Consider the following 18,553-nt stretch of genomic DNA (forward strand, 5'->3'; position numbering starts at 1 on the left):
CTGAATTAAGAATACAAATTCACTGAAAGAAAAACTATGAAAAGAAAAGGAAAAAGAAAAACAAGAGAACACATGACAAAGTCTTGAAAGACTGGAAGGGGAAATAACCAGCAAGTCAGAGCAATCTTTTTTAGAATCTGAAAGGCCCTTAAATAGGTCACTTTTGCACAAGTGCCATGAAATTCACTGTATAGCCTTTCTGTTTTCTCTCATCACTTCATTCTTGTTTATATGTCACATCTTAAACCGTTAAATAATAAGGATATCCCCTATCACATAACAGAGAACACAAGTACTCAATATACATTACCAATAATTGGTCAAGTCTATCTGTTGGATTATTTTTCCTTGGACTTGTAACAAGAGGCTAATTTTGATATTATATCGTAATTATCTCATTCAGGAATAGTATTTGTTTTGTTTCTTGAGACCATCTCACTATGTTACGCAGGCTGGCTTTAAACTTACAGTCTTCCTGCCTCCTAAGTTCTGTGACTCTAAGTATGCACCATCAGAGCCAGCTCTGGGTATTCTATAAAAACAACAGAAAGTTTCCTCCAACTGCCTCTTGCTTACGAAATCTGTATCATGTGCTCCTGCTCAAACCTCACAGTAGCATGAGGGGAGATGGTGACTGGCTGAGACTGATCGTGTGCAGTGCAATAGCTGCTGACATCACCAAACCCATGACCAGAGTTAACATTGTGAAGCTTACAGTTTGTTCAGAATATTACAAATGTGTATAACAAAGTGTGGCAAATGGAGATCTTTTTGTTTATTATTTGTTTTATTATTAATCTATCCTTCTCATAGGTCTCAGTTCCTCTCCCTGCAAAAAGTTGTTAGATCTGATTACAGCTTTCAAACTGTGTTCTGAGAAGCCTCAGCAATGCTTTGCTGAGATTCTTATAAAAACTGCAACTAACAGGTACAGCTCAAGAGTTCTTCCAAGTTTCTCTTCAGGTTAACATGCTCAAGATTTATTTGTTTCAATACTGAGCTTCCACATCATAAAACATTCCACAGCTTTAGAAAAAAAAGATGAAAACTGGCAGATTAGATGATCCTACTTCAACAAGGCCATACCTCCTCATGGTGCCATTCCCTATGAGCCAAGCACTCAAACACATAAGTCTATGGGGGCCATAACTATTCAAACCACCACAGCCTTCAAAACCAATTTGGGATAGGAACTTGAAAAGATTGGGTTACAGAAGCCTGAAAATGTTGTAAGTAGAGTTTAATGAATGATTCCTATGGGAACATAGATCATAAAACCGATGTAAATATGGAGAGCAAAGATCATACTCCTGAAGTTTCAGATGGGAGCAAGACTCCATTCAGAATTGGACTAGATGCCATCTGCCTTGGTTATTTATTTATTTATTGTCAGCGTGGCACAAGCTAGAGTCCTTTAGAAAGAGGGAATCTCAGTTGAGAAAATGCCTCCATGAGACTGGCTTCGAGTCAAGTGTGTGGGATATTGTCTTGATTAATAATTGATGTGGGAGGGCCCAGACCACTGGGGGTGGTGTACCTTTGGTCACACAACCCTGAGTTGTTTAAGAAGGTAGGTTGAACAAGCCAGTAAGTAGCGTTTTTCCATGGCCTCTGCTTCAGTTCCTGCCTTGAGTTCCTGCCCTGACTTCCCTCAGTGATGGAGTGTGAGCTATAAGCTGAAATAATCCTTTCCTTACCAAGCTGCCTTAAGTCATGGTATTTATTATAACAACAGAAATGCTAAGATATCTGTGTTACATTATGATCAAGAATGTATCTACAATTTGTTCATGCCCTTAAGACTTTGCAAGAGATTGCTTAATTTTGACTCTAATTTCTATAATTTGGTAGAGAAATAATTATTTTTTACATAATTTACTGTGTGTGTGGGTGTGGGTGTGATGTCAGAGGACAATGTGGGTGAGTCCATTCTCTCCTTCCACTATGTGGCTTTGAGTTTGATCCAGAAAGCAAAGTCAAGTTGTCAAGCTTAGTAGAAGCCCCTTTATCTGCTCAGCCATCTCACCAGCTCTGTACTAGGTTTTTCATTTTGCATTATGAGATGAGCATGAAAAGTCTGGAAGGAAGGCAAGGTAGAATATTTCCCACAGGCCCCTGTATGAAGGCTTGGCTGACAGCTGACAAGCTTTAGGCAAACAGTAGGATCATGATGAGTATTCTTTCAGCATTCAAAATGTGAACAGACTATTGGGAGGTAGCAGAATATGGAAGAGGAGCCTAGGTGGAGGAAGCTGGTCATTGTGGAGTGTTGCCTGAGGTTATCTGTCCTGCCTGGTTCCCTCAGAATCACACAGAGGTCTACAATAGTTATAAACTGATTGGCCTAGTATCTCAGGCTTTTTATTAACTCTTACAACTTATATTAGCCCATTATTCTTGTCTATGTTAGCCACGTGGCTCGGTACCTTATTCAGCGAGGCAGTCACATCTTGCTTCTTCTATGGCTTGGTCAGGACTACAGAGGAATGGGCTTCCTTTTTCCCAGAATTCTCCTGTTCTCATTGACCCACCTCTACTTCCTGTCTGGTTGTCCCACCTATACTTCCTGCCTGGCTATGACCATTCAGCATTTATTTAAAGTATAATTGACAGAATACAGACAATTATCCCACACCAGAGGAGGGGTGTCCCTTGACCCCTTCCTGTTAGCACTCTCTCTATGCTCTGTCCCCCATGAGGAAAGAAACTTCTCCATAGGATCTCTGCCAAATGTTCTGCCTCACTGCAGGCCTAGAATCAATGGAGCCATGGGATATAAAGTGAAGCCCATAAAACGTGAGCCACAACAATTCGTCCCTATGTTCTCGTCAGGTATTCTGCCACAGTCATTGAAAGTGGAACACATTCCCATTTTGACAAATACATGATCTCTTGCAGCTAATGCAGCAACATGTGTGGATAAACAACATATGCTGCTATAATTATTTGTGGAATTCTTAAGATCATAGGTTCTAGGCCAAATTTTATATGCATTTCAATTATGGTTCTATTTTCATTGTGTAAATTTAGGTAAGTCACTTAATCCATATTACTTCCAATGTTCTCATCTACAAAATGCAGATAAGAAAGTTGTGTTTGCTGAGCAACTACTTTGTGATATTCCTACTCTTCTGAGTAATGGAATCTGTGATGGCCACAGATTCAGTACAATGCAGAATTTTTTCCTACTAATAAGTACTCTGACATCTTAATACAGGTCATGAATAATTAGGTATTACTTTTATTTATTTAAAGAATTAAGATTCATTCCCTCTGGCTAACAGTAGCGAATTCCCCTCTATAATAGTGGTTCTCAACCAACAGGTCATGACCCCTGGGGGGGAGGCATCACATATCAGATACCATGCATATCAGATATTTATATTACAATTAATAACAGCAGCAAAGTTATGAAGAAACAATGAAAATAATTTTATGGTTGGAGCTCACCACAACATGAAGAACTATACTAAAGGGTCACGGCATTAGGAAGGTTGGCAACCACAACTCTATAAGCTCCTTGAGGAAAAGTATCTTGTTTTATAACTTATAGTCCATCATACCTGAATATTTTTAGAAACTTAAGAGGAACTAAAGATGTAATGAATATATTTGGTAAAGAATGATAACTGTGAAAGAGATATGGCTTACCTTTGCTGAAAATTAAATTTGATCAAGTTTGATTTATTTAGTATAATGTAAATGGTAATAAAAACACTTGATGAAGACACTTAAAGTCAGCCAAACATTATTGTTAATGGTAGCAGAGTTTACAGTCATTGTGCGAGACTGTTGGGAAGCAGTAGGCATAAGTACAGTGCGGAGAATTCGTGACTGAACGGCCACCTTCCTTCAATTCAAGGAACAACACGGCACTTCAGATCCGCATCACAAAGAAGTAGCTTGTGTTAGGTATGAGCAGACCAGTGAAGTTTTATGAGCAAACTGGAAAAGTAAAGCTTAGCAGGTGTGAGTTATCAGCATTGTGCCAATTTTAAGAAGAACACTATATTTTGAGACTGGAAAGTAATCCGGACTGTTATAAACAAGAATTCCTATCCTTTGAGTTTAAAATAGGATAATTGTATATTTTAAGTCTAGATTCAAGTGTATTCTGGTCAGGAAACAATATAATGAATGAATCATTATTTTAGTCTTCAATAGGCTAAATGTTAACTTAACTTTTTTTTTTTAACTGAATTTTTTGAACATTTTATTTTATTTTTTTACCATTTCCTACATTGGTAAACATAAAAAAATGGGGCGCCAGTTAAAATGACTATGTAGAGTGACAGAAGGAAAGATAAACTTCAATAATATAAGATCTTAAAATTATAAATTATAAAATTAATTCAGAGATAAAATACCTGCTAAAGGATACTAAAGTTTTGATCTCAACTCTGATTTATATAATATTTGACTGATATTCATATTATACATTATTTAATCTAATAATATGATAACTGGTTGAAGAATTTTTAATTTTTAATTATGTATATATGTATATGTGGGTGTCCATGGGTCCAGAAGAGGGCACTGGGTCCCCTGGAGCTTGAGTTTCAGGTAGTTGTTAAACATCCAACAAAGGTGCTAGATAGTCAACCTAGATTCTCTGGAAGAGCCAGCAAGCACTCTTAACCACTGAGCCATTTCTCTAGTCTCAACTGGTTCTATTTTTTAAAGATACCAATGATACTGGCTTAAATATAATGTGTATTTTTCCTAATATAATTAATAGCCTTTCTAAAAACAATTTCAGGTTGCTTTCTTATGCAAAGATAACTTTCAGAGGAAAACTGAAAATGGGTTTTGAAATTTTAGTTTTTGAATATTAGCTTTTCCTACACCAAGATATAACTGAATTAAGTAAATAAAATTCAAACAAATTGGAAATTAAGTTGAAACTAGTTGTTTCATACTAGTAATGTATTTAAGGTTCATTCCTAAGCTTCAATGGCTTGTTTATAAGAGGTATACAGCTAAGCGTAAAGTCATTTATATAACTTAAAACTCTCTGAATACAATGAGAATTGGTGGTCTAAAGGTTTTTTCTTCTTTACGGCAACAAAATGCAATTAACATCTTTTCTCCATTTTTCTCTTAAATTATGTTTATTTATTTGCTTGTGTGTGTATGTACTGGTGTATGAACCACAGCACACATGTGGCATCAGAACACAACCTGTATTCTTTCCTTGCCCCACGTGGGTTCCAGGGATTAAACTCAGGTGCAGTAACTTGAGGGTAAGTGCCATTACCTGTTAGGCCATCTTGTCAGACTCTGTCCTATATTTTACAGTAATATGAAAAGTGGAACTTCTGGAATTAGTTGTCTTTAGGAGTCACTCTAAAATGTATTCTCATTAAAATAATTATTATGAAACAGAGAAGTTAGAAGAAAATGGGTATAGAAAACTAATGGCTGAAAAAGTGAAAAGTAATGATTTCATGTCTTTTCTTTCTTGTATATATTAATTAATCTTAAGTGCATAATAAATTGAAATCAAAGACCTCCGTGAAATAATTTTCTACTGAAAAGCTGTGCTTTTAATTTTACAGCCTTTATAAGCTTTAAAATATCCTGAACTTTTAGTACATTGTCTGTTTTCTAACCATTTTATTCAAAGCCGTTAGTGTAACAGATAAACAGCACATGCTTTGATCTCATGAAATTACAGCTTATAGTTCCTGCAGTCATAAATACCATGCTGTTTTCTCCCCACCCCTCCCTTTCCAGCACAAGAGAGTCTGCTTAATATCACAGTCTCCTGGAGAGTCTGACATTTACTCAGACAAACAGCAGAGGTCATGAATGCTGCCCATAGATAATATCAGGATTCTTCACGATTGCCACAACAGTGGAGGAAGCATACAGAACTGCAATACCTAGTTTATCTATCAACCAAGTTTGATCTGTTTCATTTTGCTTCACACACAAAAAAGGAATTCTACCTTATCACAAACCAATAATTTAACTGTTCTGGACAAAATCACACAACAGTATAAAAGAAACAAAATTATCTCTAAGAAAATTAATGATTAGGAGTTTTAAGTGAATGATATCCGATATAATTAATTGGTTAGCTTTTGAAATTTTCAAAAAGAATGCTTTTTTTAAGATTAAAAATAAAGACTATGTAAAATTTTGTAAAACATAAAATAAAATACCTAGAACATCTAAACACTCTGAAATTTTACAGCCAAAGGATTAAAAAAAATACTCAACTGGAGAAAAGACAGCAACTTCAACAAATAGTGCTGGGAAAATAAAATGTCCACATGCATAAGAATGAAATTAGGTCTGTAAATATTACCTACATGAAAACCAACTGCAAATGAATCAAAGACCTCAATGTGAAACCCAAAATTATAAAACTTCTAGAAGAAAATATAGGAAGCACCATACAAGATATAGGTATAGAGAAGAATTTTCTATTTAGGACTCTAATTTTTCATGAACTAAGACCAACAAATGACAAATGGAATCTCATAAAACTAAAATGCTCTGTACAACAAAGGAAACAATCACCCAAGTAAAGAGAAAGCCCAGAGTGGGAGAGAATGTTTGCCAGCTACACATATGAGAGAGTTAATAACTAGAATATACAAAGAACTCAAAAAAAGATCAAGAAACAAACAACCCAATGAAAAAATGTATCTGAACAGCATTCACAAAAGAAGAAACAAAAGTAGCTAAGAAACATCTCAGAAAGGGTTCCACATCCTTACCAATGAAGAAAAAACAAATTAAAATCACTTTGAGATTTCACTTTACCCTACTCAGAATGACTAAGATCAAGAAAACAACAGACAACAAATGCTAACAAGTATGTGTAGAAGAGAAGGCTCACTGGCTGTTGGTGGGATGGCAACTGGTCCAGTCACTCTGAAAATCATTGTGTAAAATTCTCAGCAACAACAAAAATCTACCATAAGATCCAATTATACCAACCTTGGTATATGCACAAGTGACATATTTTTCCACAGATGATTACTCAGCCTATTTATTGCCACTCTGTTTATAACAGTTAGGAAAAGAAACATCCTTCAACTGATGAATGGATAAAAAAAAGGTGGTACATATATACTATAGACTATTATTTACTTTTAAAGAACAATGAATCATTAAATTTTCAGGTAGATGGATGGATCTAGAAAAGATTATATTGAGTGACATAACCTAGACCCAGAAAGTCATTTATGGTTATCTTCATGTATGAGTATATAACCTGGAGTAACTAAAAAAACAGAAACTGAAAAAGAACCATGGGTGTGGGTTCTAGAAATGGGAATAGCAGGTCACAGGTGATTTCAAGGGGAAAGAAAAAGGGGATGTTAATTTGGCAGGAAAAGGCGGGAGGATGTATTAGGCAAACTTTTAATCCCAGCACTTAAGCAACAGAGGCAGGTAGACCTCCGTGAGTTTGAGACCAGCCTGATCCACATAGTGAGGTCCAGGCCAGCCAGTAAGTCACTGGAGTCCTGGATTTGTGTTGTCTCTTGTTCCAGGCCCTTCTATGCCTCCTGTCCATAATAGAAGTGAACTAATCTGCTCCACATACGCACCCTGTCAATATGTTCTCCCATCATGGCTCAGAAGCAAGTATGCCAATAACTGTGGGCTAAAACCTCTGCAATAGTGAGCTAAAATAATTTATTTCTATCATTGTTTATTCAGATAATTGGTCACAGGAAAGAAAAAGCTAGCTCACAGTATGCTTTCTAGAGTCACAAAAACCATCAATTCCTAAACTCACAATGCATGCAGTGGCCCTGGGAACTATATAAACTACAAGAGAGACCTGTCAGGCAAGATGTATCCATTGCTGCAGCAGTAGCACGATTATGATGGGGTGACCAACTGCTTTCTGGTTGGATGTGAGACATACTTCACAGGAGGGAACTCATACCTGGTACTATAAACCTGGTCAAAAGTCTGTGGAAGAAGAGGTTATAGGATCTCGGAGAGAGCCACCTCCTCCTCCCCCCCCCCCGCTATGACGACTACTGTGACTACAGCTACACTATGACCACACTAGGACTACAACTACTGTTTCTGTTTTGGTAAGTGTACATGTTTTCACACCGCCTTCTAAATACTCATGCTTACATCATGAGTAAAAGTAGCACTGCTCTCAGGATTTGTCAAAGAAGCTTCTTGTAGCAGGTGGGAGTTAATGCAGACACTCATAACTGCTTAAAGTACAGAGTGATGGCCCTAAAAAGGACATCTAGATCACCCCTCCAAGGCTCAGAGAACATTACAGAATCAAAAGCAGAAAGAATATAAGACCTAGAGGATAAGAAAAACCCTCCAAACAGATGTCTTCTAGTTATGGCATGGCTACTGCACTCATCAACTCACAGTAGCTATGGCCACACAACCAGGATAAGACATTTCATCATGGAAACAAACGGGTGGGGTTTATAAGGACCCACCCTCCCAAGGGACTATTGCAATAACAGGTACTAGAGGAAGGAAGCGTCACATTCCTTGGGGGTTTATCTACTACTAGATTGCTTGTGCTCTAGTAAAAATCCTCTATCCATGCTCATGCAACAACCCTAATTAAACTCAGCGGGTCCTATACTGGCTAGTTTTGTCAATTTGACACAAGCTGTAGTTATCTGAGAGGAAAGAACGTCAATTGAGAAAATGCCCCCATAAGATTGATAGGCCCCAGCTAAGACCCTAAGCAATAGTGGAGAGAGTACCCGATGTAGCCTTGCCCTGTAGTCAGATTGATGACTATCATAAATGTCACCAGAGAACCTTCATCCAGCAACTGATGGAAAAGGATGCAGAGATCCACAGTGAAGCACTGGCCTGAGCTCCCAAAGTCCAATCGAAGAGATGGAGAACTGATAATATGAGCAAAGGGGTCAAGACCATCATGGGGACATCCACTGAAACAGATTACCTGAGCTAATGGGAACTCACTGAATCCAGACTGACAGTGGGGGAAGCAACATAGGGCTAAACTAAGCCCTCTGAATGTGGGTGACAGTTGTATGGCTGGGATGATCTGTGGGGTCACTGCCAGTGGGATCAGGATTTATCCCTACTGCTTGAACTGGCTTTTTGGAGGCCATTCTCTTTGGAGGGATACCTTGCACAGCCTCGATATAGTGGGGAAGGCCTTGGTCCTGCCTCAAAGCAATGTGCTAGATTTTGTTGACTCCACATGGGAAGGATGTGGGGTAGAGTGCAGGGGGAAGGTAGAGGGAGTAGGAACAGAGAATGGAGTGGGAACTGGAACTGATATATAAATTTTCAATTAAATAATAATTATAATAAATGTATAAAAATGAAATGATAGGATAAAAGGTTAGATTGCTGAATCTACCTTTAAATTCGAAAAGCAACTCTTAGTCTCAAATATTTTACATTGGTATGGACTTTTGTATATTGCCACAAATTTAATGTTATTTTAGTTATATGGTTTATATGTTTCTATACTTGCTTAAGGTATTGTACCTACTTTCATTTAACCATGCAATGTAAATTTCTAGTACTTGAAAGCTATTATGATAAACTACTTAAGGTAATTAAGAAATGCATGTTAGTAGTTAATCTTCTATAACACCAAACTTATACTCATGTTAAGTATGTTTTCAAGGTCAAACATATTTTAGATAGATAGATGGTCTCAAAACACTTCAGAGATCTACAGAATATAGCATTTAAGATGTTTTACTAACATAAGGCTTTTCATGACAGTGAGACAAGTCTGCTCCTGGCAGTGCCAATTTACTTCAAAAAAGAATGATTAAGTGTCAAAGAACTTCCATATGGAGTTAACTTTCAATGTGGCAAAGGTAGTCACTGGGCAAGAAACTTCCTTTGCCCCAACTGCTGACAGTACGCTGTCCAAATTGAACAAGAAGAAATAAAAAGCAAATAACTGCTTAATTTTGCCAAGACAAGGTAGGAAATCCTTCAAAATTCCTGCTTTACAGAAAAGCCTGTAAGATACTCCAGGCCTGAAGACTGAAGATGGATGCCCCACCATTGCAGAGGAACCTTAGCTGACTGTCCAGGAAGCCAGCTGTCTGTCATTTCTATTGTTTTGGAAGTTGTTTGACATCCTGTTTACTAAGGTAATATTATATCCTTCTCTGTTCTTTGATGGGGTGGAAACCTAGATAATTATAGTTACAGTTTTCCTTGCTACCAAATTCAGAAGAGAAACTACATAAGAGATGTAAGTTTATAAGTTTGAGAAACATAAAAGTTTAAGTTGTATATCTAAAAAAATGTCTTAAGGTTTAAAAAGATGTATTTAGGATGGTAATACAAGTTATGGTAGAACATTGTTTAGTTTCTACATAAAACTTTGGACTCACCAAGATGAGATGGATAATACAGCACTTTCTCCAAATGTTGCAAATATAAACGGACAGAACATTGTGAATGTAATCCTTACCTGAGAATTGTTCTTGCATATAGTTTTACTACGATAGAGTTAACACTTTTCCTTTCTATTTAGATAAAGAAGGGACGTGTCAGATATGTGTATTCCCTGTGCGGATGTCTCGCTGTGACCGGGGTAATAGAGGTCTGAAGGGCCAATGGCTAGGCAGGGGAGGACAGGCAGGATTCCTGAGAGAGAAGTCATGGAGTGAGAGGCATGCATCTGGGCATTCGGGAGATGCCAGAGGGAAGCAGAAGTCAGACATGGTAGACAGAGGAAAGGTAACCAAGCCATGTGACCAAATGTACATTAATAGAAACAGGTTAATTAAATTATAGGAGCTAGTGGACAAAAGCCTAAGCTATGGCCAAGCTTTCATAATGAATAAGTCTGTGTTGTTATTTGAGGACTGACGGTCCCAATGAGAAAGCTTACTGCACCAAATTGCACCAGCAATTGGCTCATATTGGGACAGCTGACAGGGTCCATACAAGGTAGGCCCAACTTCCTCATAATTGCACGAGCTAAAACCCCCTGTTTTTACAAGCATAGCACAGAAAATTTACCCTCTAAGCATTGCGCTCACTTCACAGAGGCAGTTCGGATCAGCGTGGGGACCTGAACTTTTACCTCTGCTGTGAACAAATCCCTCTGAGGTGTCATTAGAACGCAGAGAAAGAAGCTTGATAAGAATGAAATGACACCTGGGGTAATATCATAAGACATCCACACCTTTCACAGAGAAAAGTACCTTTTCCTTCCAGTAAAACACTGGTGTAAATATCCTTGCACAGTTTGTTACATGGTCACATTTCAGTGTGAGCAACATACAATATGTGACTTGACTGTTTGCCCACCCATTTCTAAAAAGTCTCTGTACCTTTGAAAGTGGATGAAAGAGAGGCTCAAGAAGCCAGCGATAACCAGTAGTGAAAGTGCTTGTTGTCCAAACACGGTGACTGCCATTCAGATCCCTGCACCCACCAAAACCCCACACATCTGTAACTCCAGCTCTGGTGGGATTCACTAGGGATGAGATCAGGGCTTCTGTTATTACTAGGACTGTCACCAAGTCAGCGAGTCTCTTTTTCTCAGTGAATCCTATTGACAATGCTGAGGTTTTATTTACACTCTCATGGTAACATACTGATTCCTGGTGAGTTGGGACCTGTTGTTCAACAGTTTCCTCAAAGATTGAAATATTCCTCTCTGAAGGGAAGCCCCTTAAGTGGGAAGGCAAAGAACTCAAGAGAGCTCAAAAGTCCCTGAAACCAAACAGATTCACTAGGCCCCTCCCTGCCTTAGTAAGTAATAAAAGCTGAGAGTCCCTCTCAAATGGAAGGGCGCTGAGCAGCAACGAAGACTCTCAGAAGAGCCAACCTCAGACCAGCTGCATGGAAGAAGCAGAATCCAGACAGCTGCTTTGAAGAGGTATAGTCCCACAGAGTCACGTGGAAAGGACACTCTGCAGCCTGTTGAGCTGTCTGCAAGGTGTGCAGTGTTTCCAGGGCCCCAGGTTCTGTGAGCTGTCACCCATGTAGAGGGTGGGCTTTGATGGTGTACCTGTCTATGCTTCATTTCTGCTCCTGTAAGAAACCCCTCACCCATATTCTTGTAAGTAACCCCAATAAAACTCTTTGGTTCACCGAGCTGAACTTTAGTGTTATCTGTACTTTGGTCCGTCCTGGGCTCCCTATGTGGGGAGAGGAGACATATACTTCATTTCACTATGAGAAGTTTTGTAACACAACAGTACATACTGGGTTTTATAAATGTGAAATTCTGCTTATTCTTTGTAATTAGAAAGCATATTGTGAGGAGGCATTTTGAAGGGCAATTATATTTTGTTTTCTGTTATTGACCCTGATGTAAAATGTTCTGAGTGATAAAAACTGTAATCAGGATGAACTCGGTTATGCAGAGAGGATCTGGATAACCTTGTGCTCTGCAGAAGGAACTGAGACGCCTGTGATTAGTTCACAGCCCTCCAACCCTGTCTTCCAACTCCTCAACCCAGTTGGGGGTGAGCAGGGCCACCACCCTCCAAAGAACATTGAGTTGCGCTATCTCGGGTCACATCACAACCAGCTGTGGAATGTTGAAGGTTGTATCTAGGGCAACCTCGGACTCAGGTATCACTTGTGAGGCTAGCCTTGGATGTGTTTGCTTCACAGGTAAGGCCTGGTGTCTTACACTGACTAGGACAGTCTGTCTGATTTTGACAAACTGGTTCCTTAGCTGGTTACTTTAGAGGGACTCTTCTAAGGAAGCAGTCCTAGAATTCCACGGGGTTTCCCACAGTGGACCCTGGTGAACTGCCAACACTTGATTGATTCACCAATCGGTTCCTGACGTTGCCCACTCAATGGGCTTCATACTCTGACTGACCACGAAACCCTAGATCAACTGTGTTTATGAAGAAAAGCTCTTCATCCAGTGACAGGATAGATTTCTGACCTGACACCAACTTGTGAATCTTCCATTTCCTGGAATAAGTGGTTCTCCATACATCGGGGTCCAGCACCCAACACAGGCAATCCACACAGTGATACCATGTGGCACCCGGGACAGTGTGGGATGGAGATGAAGCCTGAAACTTCCAGACAATGTCGGAAAAGGAAGCACCAGAATGAAGGAGGCACGGAGACAGAGTCTGAGGCTTTGAGACATGGTCAAAAATTGAAACGTCAGGATGAGGGTAGAATGGATTGGGAGTTTGAAGAGTCCAGCAAGGCTCAGAAGAGGCTAGCTCAGGAACAACAAGATGGAAGGCTTCAAAGTGAACTGCCAGTCAAGGAGCAGCCACGGAAACCCCTGGAAGAGAGGCCAAGACAACTAAAGATCTTAGACTTGGCCAAAGGTCCTCAGGAGCAGGCTGTAACTAGAAGAAAATCTCTTGATGGTGGCCAGGGTCGTAAGCGGCCCTATTGGGTCATGGAGGCATTTTCCCTAGACCACCATAGGGTAAGGTACCAAAAGTTACAGCAGCACCTCCAACACAATGTTGACACGATCTCTGGCCCATCCAGGGCTCACAGGGCATTTATGGAGAGTTTAAAGGTTAAAGGTTGTGTGGAAGAACACAGTCACGGATCCAGAACAACTAAGTGTGATCCTAAACAATCTACTCTTGCTGCCACAAGAGAATGTCTGTCACCAGACAAAATAGTAAAGATGTCTCCAGAAGAATCTTCTGATACACAGAAGAAAGCTGGAGTAAACTCTGAAGAAAGAAGGAGACACCACTCAGAGTCTGACTTGCAAGGAGTATAGGCTCAAATCCTGCATAGTGGCAGCAGCAGCTTACTCCCCAACAAGACGCCCATATTTACAACAAAGGAAAAGCCTGTTGAAGACCAAGGGAAGTGCAGAGGAATGGATGAAGTCCGTGATATTACCGAGGACATGGAAAAAGAAATCAAGAAGGCACTAGGTCCAGGGCCCCAAGAGGAAATCTTAAGTAGTGCATGCAAATTGCGCTTTACTCGTGGCGATATCCAGACCCTAGAGCCTGGTGAACGGCTCAATGACGAGGTAATTAGTTTTTACATGAATCTTCTGGTTAAGAGAAGTGAAGAGGAAGGCTGCCCTGCTCTTCATGTGCTTAGCACCTTTTTCTACCCTAAGCTGAAACACGGCGCCTGCAGTGCTGGGAAGAGATGGACTCGAGCAATGGGTCTCTTTGAAAGGGAAATTATTTTAGTGCCTATCCACCAGAACGCACACTGGAGCCTAATAGAAATCGACCTACGAAAACAGGGTATTATATATTATGACTCCATGGGACACACAGAGCAGAGCATTTGTGAGACCATCTTTCAATATTTACAAAATGAGAGCAAGACTCGAAGGAACATGGAGTTGGACCCTTTGGAGTGGAAGCAATACAGCATGACATCAGAGGAGATTCCTCAACAGCTGAACGGGAGCGACTGTGGCGTGTTTACCTGCAAATATGCAGATTACATTTCTAGAGACCAACCTGCCCCCTTTTCTCAGCAGCACATGCCCCTCTTTAGGAAGAGGATGGTATGGGAGATCCTGCACAGTCGCTTACTGTAACAGCATCCTCCCGGTTGCTATGGTACCCCTGCACTTTTCCATTGATGCTTCTCTATACCTCAAGCAAGATGGCTTGAAAATATTTCACATACTGAGCTATCCAACATGCATAAATCCCACTCTCTTCAATGTAGTCCTAACTTGGGCAGTCCTACCCAGTGCTGCCTATAGGATACACGTAACTATTGCAAGCTTAGGAACTGCTGTTCAACCTACATAAGAACACATGTTCAAAAATGCTGTTTTAATGCTGGATTTAGTTTATGAATTTTTTTCTTGCCCTCCCCCCATGATTGATTGTTTCATTAAGTCATTTGGAAACCTTGGCAGTTGTCATTTTCTAATATTCTGTAACTATCAACTCTATTCCTTGTTTGAACTGTTTATCCCTGACCCTGAAAGGCATGCCCCATTACAGTGTTATCCCTTACTGAAGTTCAGGAGGGACATCGACAAGAGGAGGCAGGCAGTGTTGGCTAGCATCTCTAATGCTGGTGATGGATCTGCTAAATTGAAGTTGGGGGTGTGTTTTTATGTATTTTTTTAACATTTGAAAATCGTACAAGTAAGGTAAATGAATTGTACCAACTCTTTCTTTTCTGACCCATCAAACTCTATTGGAATTGCCTAGGTTGTAGACATATATAACCATAGGATGTGGCCAAGCTGCTGTCTGTCTGTCCAAGATTCATGTAGACCTGTGGGCCATAGGTTGTAGCCAAGCTGCTGCCTGCCTATAGGACTTAAGTAGACCTGTGTGGTCCATACGGTGTGACTAAGCTGCTGCCTGTCTGTCCAAGATTTATGTACACTTGTGTGGCCATCGGACATGGCCAAACTGCTGTCTGCTTGTCCAGGACTGTAAAGACAAGCATTATGGTCATCCAAAGACACAGTCTTTCCCAGAATTAAGGGGACCTGCCTTAGTTTTGAAAGCTGATTAAAAATAACTGTAATAGTAAATATCTATTTTAATCTCATGTCTCATTGAATCCAAACCTCAGCTAGGACTATACTGAATTATTTAAAAAGGTTTTTTTTTCAATTTAATAGTTATGTTTTTTACTTAATTTGTTAGATTAATGTTGCTATATCCTATTCCCACTGTGGAAGTGGGGATTTTGTGTTTAGCATGTATTTAACTTCTCTGTTCATTAGGTTACAGTTGTGTTAATGCAATTTTTATGTAATAAAGTTTAAAGTTGTTAAAAATAAATATAAAAGTATAGTATAATTTGCTATTCCTCATGTTTTTCTTTCATCCAGAAGAATTTCCCTCAAATTTAAACTAAGAAATAAGGGTATATAAGTTAGTATATATTAAAGATTCTGTCGCCTTCACAGAATAAACGAGGTATAACCTTGTTGGAAAAAGCATGTCACTGGTGGGTGAGGGTTTTGTGTGTGCATTGCCTCCCCACTTTCCTGTTATCTCTGATTCCTGGGACTGAAGGAGAATGTCATCAGCTGGTTTCCTGCTCCTGCTCTCAGCCTTCCCCTGTCTGTGGCCATGCCTCCCTGTCATGCTCTATGCTGTCCCTCTAGACCATAACTCAAAAATGTTTTCATTGTTTTTATAATGTTATTCCAGCACATCAAGAAAAGTGACTGATATACACATGTTCTTAGTCTTCTAGTAAGTGTTCATTTGCCCTGTCTTGTTCAAGCAGTCTTATGGCCCTGTCCTTCTGTATCACATATCTCCATTGTAGCCATTGCAGTAGTGATACCATTCGACCCTACAGCCTAGTTTATATAGCTGTGGACATTTGGTATAAGGTATGGATGGCCATATGCCGTATGAGTTACTGATAATCTATTCCTGTCTAAATGATTCAGTTGTAGTCCTTTCCTGAGTCAGAAAGTTAACATAGAAATATAGTCATTATTTTAGATATTTGACAGAAATACTGCCAATGAGAAAATTAAATGCTGTGACTTGCATTTTCACCCAGACTGAGTATCAGGCACCAGACTGTGGCAGGTTGCCTGAGAATGGCTCCATAGTCTCATGTATTTGAATACTTGCTCCACAGTTCATGGAATTATTTTGGAAGGATTAGGAGGTGTGGCCTTGTTGGAGGAGGTATGTCACTGAGGATGATCTTTGAGGTTTTAAAAGGCCATGGCATTCCCAGTTAGCACTCCCTCCTCCCTCCTCTTCTTTCTCTTTCTCCACCCCTTTTCTCCCCCACCCATGCCTTGTTCATTAGATGTAAGTTCCCAGCTATTGCTCCATGGTCATGCCTACTGACATGCTCCATGCCATCATGGTCTTGGACTCTAACCCTCTGGAACTATGAGCCCCAAATTAAATGTTTTCTTGTATACGTTGTCTTAGTCATGCTGTTTGTCACAGAAATAGAAAAGTAACAAGGACAGAAGTTGTTACTAGGAGTGGGGCTACAGCTGTGTCAGGCCTGACCATGCTGTGGCAGAAAAATGTGAAAGGCTTTTGGGTTTTGGGGGAAAAGAAAGCAGTTGAATACTGCAAGTGGGGCTTAATGGGCCATTCTAGTAGGAACCAGGTTTGCAAACGGGAACAATATTAGCAACTGAGCTAGATACCATTCCTGTGATATCTCAGTACAAAATGTGACTGCTTTTTATTCTTTTACATAAGTGGGTGCTTTTGTATTAGGGACATAGATATTCAGGATTGAGACTTCATTCTGATGGATTTTTCCTGTAATGAGTATAAAGTGTCCCTTTCCATCTCTTCTGATTGATTTTAGTTTGAAGTCAACTTTGTTAGAAATTAGTATGGCCACAGCGGCTTGTTTCTTAGGTCCATTTGCTTGATAAACCTTTTCCCAACCCTTTACTCTGAGTAGATGTCTGTCTTTGTGGTTGAGGTGTGTTTCTTGTAAACAGCAAAATGTTGGATCCTGTTTTCGTATCCAATCTCTTATCCAAAGAGTCTGCTTCAGGATAAATTGAAAAGTTTTGAATTTCCTTAGCATAGGAAATTTCAGAAGCCTAATATTAAGCCTGTCACTTGGCTTTTAGTAATTACTTTCATGCAGTTCTATAATGCAAAGGAGCAAATCAAGCCAAAAGAATTACAAAATGTAGAGTATAAGGAGAAAAGAGCACCAGGACGTTAGGGTCTGTGAGTAGTCCCATCAAAGGCCACCAGTCACGAATCCAATAAGGAAGACACATTATTAAAATTTCAACATGTTGGGGTGACCCGAGAGGCTGGCAGCCCCACCTTTTAAACCGGGTTAGGGGAATTCCAGAGAGGAAAGATAAGTCTGGGGGCTGATTGGTGAGTTTAAACAAAAAGTTATGGGTTACTATAGGATTGCTTGGTGACTCAGTGTTTAGGGGCTCTTAGCAACCTGTCGTGACTCTTGTCTGGCGACTTGGCTCACGTACAATATATTAATGTTGAAGTAAAGACTGATGCTGAGAGAGACCTGATTGTTCATGATGTTTGATCACAGCAATAGGACAGTAACAAAGACACAGTCCATACTTTCCCTCCCATCCAAACACATCATTTGCTCCAAGGCAAAATAAACAATTCCATACAATAAAAGGACAAAAAGAAAAGGGGAATAATGATAGGCAAATGCTCTGCTACTGAGTGCTATGCCTAGCTTTTAGAGACACTTAGACCATGGTACAGAGAGGCTTAACATAGACAGCATGCTTATTAGTCAAGATTATATAGAGAAACAGAGCTAATAGGAAGAATCTATGTATTTTATATCCATATATCTATATCTATCCATGTAGGGTTTATTAGCATGCCTTACAGACTGTGGGTCTGCCAGTACAACACTGACTGTCTACCAGAAGAAAGTCTAAGAATCCATTCCACAAGGCTGAATGTCTCAGCTGGTCTTTAGTACAGGCTGGAAGCCTGAAGAAGTGGCCTCTAATGCCAGGGAAGGAATGGACTTGCCAGCCAGAGTGAGGGCAAGCAGGTGCAAAGCAAAGAGCCTCTTTTCCCATGTCCTTCCCATAGGATTCACCAGAAGCTATGACTCAGATGAAAGGTGGATCTTCCCAACTAAAAGGATTCAGATTAAAGGTGGTTTTTCCTACTTCAAGTGGGTTAAGAAGAAT

General features: G+C 39.7%; 2 protein-coding genes across 2 annotated transcripts in view; one reads left to right on the top strand and one right to left on the bottom strand.

The window, feature by feature from the left end:
* The window catches only part of Ccdc73 (coiled-coil domain containing 73), a 114,967-nt gene that overhangs the window by 44,724 nt on the left and 51,690 nt on the right, over nt 1-18,553 (bottom strand). The gene's annotated exons all lie outside the window — the stretch shown is intronic.
* On the top strand, nt 12,968-14,476 carry LOC119815483 (sentrin-specific protease 2-like). The gene is given in 1 exon segment (XM_038331623.1): nt 12,968-14,476. A coding segment is annotated over 1 exon segment (1,509 nt).

This window comes from Arvicola amphibius, chromosome 5 (assembly GCF_903992535.2).
Source record: "Arvicola amphibius chromosome 5, mArvAmp1.2, whole genome shotgun sequence".
Taxonomy (NCBI): domain Eukaryota; kingdom Metazoa; phylum Chordata; class Mammalia; order Rodentia; family Cricetidae; genus Arvicola; species Arvicola amphibius.